The following is a 5,055-nucleotide window of genomic DNA, read 5'->3' as shown; positions in this document are numbered from 1 at the left end:
CTTTAACACGATCAGTACAACTGCCAAAAACCAGCATGTATTTAATAAATGCAATGTAGATTGTTTTATTTGACCTCCTGTTCACAAAATAATTTTATTATATGTATGAAAGCAGCATACAGGCAATAAAATTATGAAAACATTCACAATACATAAATACACAGACCTGATGCAGGATGTATATAGTTCATTAGACTTTAAATTTTTTTTCCTCTCAGTTCTCTTTTCCTGACAATGCATTTTTCTGATATATGTTATGAAAAAGTTGCTCCAAAGGGTATTTTCTCCCATTCAGAAAACACATAGCTTTCTTTGAATGCTGCTGAATATTAACACCCAGTGTTCCTGTTGCTAACGTTCACCGATTGCTTTTGGCATTACAAAGGGAAAGCAGCAGGGAAGGACAACGGAAAAGTAGCAGTTTTTTGAATTAAACATTGGCAACTTTTTTGGAGCTCACAGGTCGTTTTTGAGGTGGGGGCTGCAGTTCCATCCATATTTAGAAATGTCTTAATCCAAAATGGAAACGAGGCACTATTCCTTATTGAACGGACTATTGACGTGGTAATTACTAAAATGTAATGTCCTCCTAGCTTCCAAAGTAAAGCACTAGGTACCTCACTTTTTAATTCTGACCGTGATACAGTAGCAGACAGACAGCATGATCCTGGTGGTACTGCAATAATACAGATGATAATGAGGTTTGCCATGTTTACTACCATTATAACCAATCGTGTTTGTTCAGAAAAGATATCCAAGACTTGAAATAAGAAAAGTCTGAGAAAGCCGTTTATCTTACATAAATACAAAACATTATATACTAAGAATTGTTATCTAAGAAGCTTTTCTTCTCAAATTGGATTCTTCTTAAGGTTGTAGTCATATTTAAGGTATTTACAGATCCACAAACTTGACATTCTAGCAAAGTCTTTGTAACATGAAACTTTTTTTAAAAATAAATAGCAGCAATTTCTTTTATTTCTATAAGGGAAGAGAATTCACAACTCAGTCAACGCTGGTCCTACCTTTTGAAAGAAATCCCACTTAAAACAAAAAAAAGCCCACAAGCAAACGAACTCCACACAGCATCGGTTTTGTTGATTCCTTCATTTCTTGCTGAGCTTCTTAACATTCCTTCGTTCCCCTCACCGGCTCTCCAGACTATCAGAGCTTGTAATAAAGTGCTGACTGGTTGACTGGTCAAAATGCAGTTATGACACTCCAAAAATATCCCATTATTTAGACATCTTAAATAACATAAATAAAGCTAGATCTGTTATAACATATGAAAAATATCAATTTAAAACAATAAATAAATAAAACCAGTATCAACATATTACCTCCCAAAGCTTTAAAAATAACCATTCTCATTATAAGGCTCAATTATTTGTCAGAAATAATTCTAAGAAGGCATCTATCTACCTTTACAATCCCTCAGTCTTTAATTAGGACCTGTTAACACCCACTATCACAAGACACAGCAATCTTTTAACTTCTAGTAAACATTAATCTTTAAATACTTAACATTTATCTTTTGCCTCATTTTAAGCTAGAAATTGGTTTCTCTGTGTGGAGAAGCAACAATATTTTCTTTCTGACTGCACTGTATCTAAATTACTATATTTTCCTCAGTATGAACAGCACAGTTCAATATCCTTTTTTTAGCCAATTTTCAGTATCTGTTTCTGTTTATTGTTTTAAACGTCAAATTTGCTTTGAATGCCAGGAAAATTAATTCTGGGCTTGGTGTAAGTGTGTATTTCTCCCTAGAGCTTAGTTTCTTACTAAAAAATCTTGTATATCTTTTTTCTTTAAAAGATTATTACAATATACACTATTAGGTCTTGCTGGGTAAACCTTACTGTTCAGGTTTTATGCTGCCCATTTTGTGTAATGGGATTGATCTTTTCCAAAGAAACATCAGCTTCGTAATCCAAGATACCCGACAGTGCTGGAGACATTTTCTCCAAGGTCTTAGATAGTTCACCCTCTTCTTCCTTTTTGAGAGGTTCTTCTTCCGGACAGATAATTGCATGTGGAATCAGATAAACCAGATTAGACTCTTTGGGGCTGGACCCTTTGGGCTCATGTTGGCTCGAAAAAACAACTGCTCCGTTATTGTTAATACTAACAGTCTCTATAGCATTGCTGGACATAGGGCAGAGCCTATAGCATCCTAGCAGGGTCGAAAATGCCTTGCGGAAATCAGCATTGAAGGCATAAATGATGGGGTTGAGGGAAGAATTAGCCCATCCAAACCAAACAAAAACATCAAAGGTGGTGGAATTAATGCAGAAAGCTTCTGCTCCCTTGGATGGTTGGGTAGGCTCGCAGAAAGGAATCATGCAGTTCAATACGAAAAATGGCAACCAGCAGCACACAAACACCCCCATGATCACGGACAAGGTCTTTAAAACCTTCGTTTCCCTCTTGAAGGACATTTTGAAGTTGCTCTCTGGTTGCTGGCAGTCCATACTGCTTCTGTTGCCGCTGGTGTTCTGGCAGTTCTTGGCATGCACTGCTGCTCTCTCCAAAGCTGAGATGCGTCGTATTTGCTTCTGAGCAATCCGGTATATCCTCGTGTAAGTTACTATCATGATGGCCACAGGTATATAGAAGCTAATTAGAGAAGAGGAGATGGCATACATCCTGTTTAGGCTAGAATCACAGTTGTCCATGCTTATACCTTGTAAACTGGCATTTAGGTCCAAAACGCTTGTGGTTGTAGCCTTGTGCCAGTTCAGCTGCACAGGGATGAAGGAAATCAACACAGACAAAGTCCACGCCACACTGATCATGATGAAGGCTGCCTTGGGCGTCATTTTCCTCTCGTACCTAAATGGGCTGGAGATGGCCCAGTATCTGTCCACACTAATGACACAGAGATTTAAGATGGAGGCTGTTGAGCACATAATATCAAAGGCCACCCATATGTTGCAAAATGAACCAAAAGGCCAGAAACCGGCGATCTCAGCCACAGCTTTCCACGGCATGACCAAAACTGCCACTAAGAGATCTGACACGGCCAAGGAGATGACAAAGAAGTTGGTCACCTTGGACCTGAGGTGGCGAAACCTAATGACAGCTGCACAGACCAGCGTGTTTCCCAGCAGCGTGGAAAGGATCAGCAGCGAGAGGAAGCAGCCCGTGAGAATCCGAAAGGAAGAGTCCCTTTCCACCAGCAACCCTTCCCCATCCATAGTGGTGTCGTTCCAAGTCATAGTTTCTCCTGAGGGAAAATCATATCATGATTTTCGTGACGACATCAGCTCGTTTCCTTGCAGAGATCAGACACATCAGACGTCCATTAATTAGTCATCACCAAACAGACCAAAGGTCCTTTCTTACGGTCCCTTTGCCCCTGGATGGACTTCACCCACTTTGAATCTCCCTGAACACTGAAAGCTCTATGAGCAGGAACTGAAAATGCACAAATACAGTCCACCCTACAGACTGGTTTTTAAGCAATCCCTTCAGAAACACACTGCACCACTCCAGCATGAAGTAGCCTAATTCAGACAGCTCACCTGCAAATGTTCTGCTGCTGTCCTCTGCAAATATACCCCACAGACAGGAAAGCAATCACTTTTCCATGCTTGCATATATTCCCACTTAAATAGGCTATTGATCGAGTGTTTCCAGCGTCCATTGCACTAGCCCTTCGTATTTACTGAAGCGTACTATACGAGGTGCTTTTTCTTTAGTTTAATTTCCTAAATGTCTTGCTGATGAAACACTCCATCCTTCCTCCTCGGTACACTCCTGTTACAAAATGCATCAGTTCTCTGTTTCTGGGCAGCCTCAGAGAGCAATTCTTCACTTTATTTCAAACTGTTTAAGTTTTACACTTCCGAGACAAAGAAAATAAACATACAGTAGGTGTGTTTTAAAGGTTTTCAGTAAGAAGTAGCTCAGGTTATTTAGTTTTATTTAAACGAGAAATGCTGGCTCCTACCTTCCACCTCTGATTCTGTTTGCTCTGGGATGCAGGGCCGTCTCTCCTCCTCTTTTAGTTTTGGAATTGCATAGCAAATCTTATATACAAAACCAACACAGAAACACTGCATTGCATCAGGTGTGTGTGTGTGGTTTTTTCCCTGAAAGTGCAAATTGGCAGGGGAGAAGTAAAAACAGGAGCCAGCAGAGTTTGACCATCAGGAGTTAGTTTTCAAGGGAGCAGCAGGTCTGTGCTGTCGGACCATGCATGACGGACCCCGCCGGCGTGTACCCAGCTCCCTCCATCCCGCAGTCCCTGCTGATCACTCCGCAAGCTCTGCTGGCCGGATCAGTCCCAGTCGCACTTTGTACATCCCGTCGAAGCGGCACATCAGGGCAAAACATCCCAGGCAAAAGGCACGGTATTCCCAACACTGGCAGGAGCCGAGTACCAGTTCTTTCTTCTGTCATTCGCTGGAAGGAGAAAGAAGGGCGAGAGGAGGAGAAGGACCTGAGTGACCTCCCCTCGGCCCCGACGCGGGGTGCGACGCCGGCGGTGCCCGCGGCGGGTTCCTCTTCCAGCGGGGACAGGTCGCTTTAACGCTGCGCCGCCAGGTTATAGCTCTCCATAACTACCCCGGAATAATCCCACCTCCTGCTCAGCGGGGCTGCGCTCCAGGGATCGGGTCCAGCTTTCACCATGCTTTTTCCCTCTCAGAAAAGCGCAGGCGGAGGCAGCTCCTCACGCTCTCCCGCAGCCTGCCCCGGGCCGCGCATCTCCGGTGCCGGGGGCTCCCGGCGGCAAAGGCTTTCTTCTGCCCGGGGCAGGGCTCGGCAGCATCGCCTCTCCAGGAAAGGTCTGTCTGCCGGGCGTCTCCTTCCTAAAGGATTAAGACAAGGGAAAGACAGGCATGGAGGCACGCAGCGGGCAAAAAGCAACCCCCCTTCGCCTCCTCTAACATCTTCGGTCGGGCGCAGCTTCTTCTGGGCAGCCTCTCCCCAGTTTTTCTGCCTTCCTGGGAAATAACGTCCCGGCTGCCTGGCTGGCCGGGACGAGAGGCAGAGCCGGGCTCCTGGAGCGGCTGGTCTGGGGGTTTGGGGCAAACGGGGTCATTTTGG

General features: G+C 43.9%; 1 protein-coding gene across 1 annotated transcript; it reads right to left on the bottom strand.

The window, feature by feature from the left end:
* Positions 1-1,204: 1,204 nt before the first annotated feature.
* On the bottom strand, positions 1,205-3,730 carry DRD1 (dopamine receptor D1). Its single transcript, XM_009318470.1, has one exon. The coding sequence runs from the start codon at positions 3,219-3,221 to the stop codon at positions 1,866-1,868; it is 1,356 nt and encodes a 451-aa protein (XP_009316745.1). The 5' UTR covers positions 3,222-3,730; the 3' UTR covers positions 1,205-1,865.
* Between the last annotated feature and the right edge of the window lie 1,325 nt (positions 3,731-5,055).

This window comes from Pygoscelis adeliae, unplaced genomic scaffold (assembly GCF_000699105.1).
Source record: "Pygoscelis adeliae isolate BGI_AS28 unplaced genomic scaffold, ASM69910v1 Scaffold42, whole genome shotgun sequence".
NCBI classification, from domain to species: Eukaryota; Metazoa; Chordata; class Aves; order Sphenisciformes; family Spheniscidae; genus Pygoscelis; species Pygoscelis adeliae.
This window is presented reverse-complemented; position numbering and strand designations above follow the sequence as displayed.

Coding starts and splice junctions, on each gene's coding strand:
- DRD1 (XM_009318470.1), bottom strand. CDS start 3,221: ATGACTTGGAACGACACCACTATGGATGGGGAAGGGTTGCTGGTGGAA.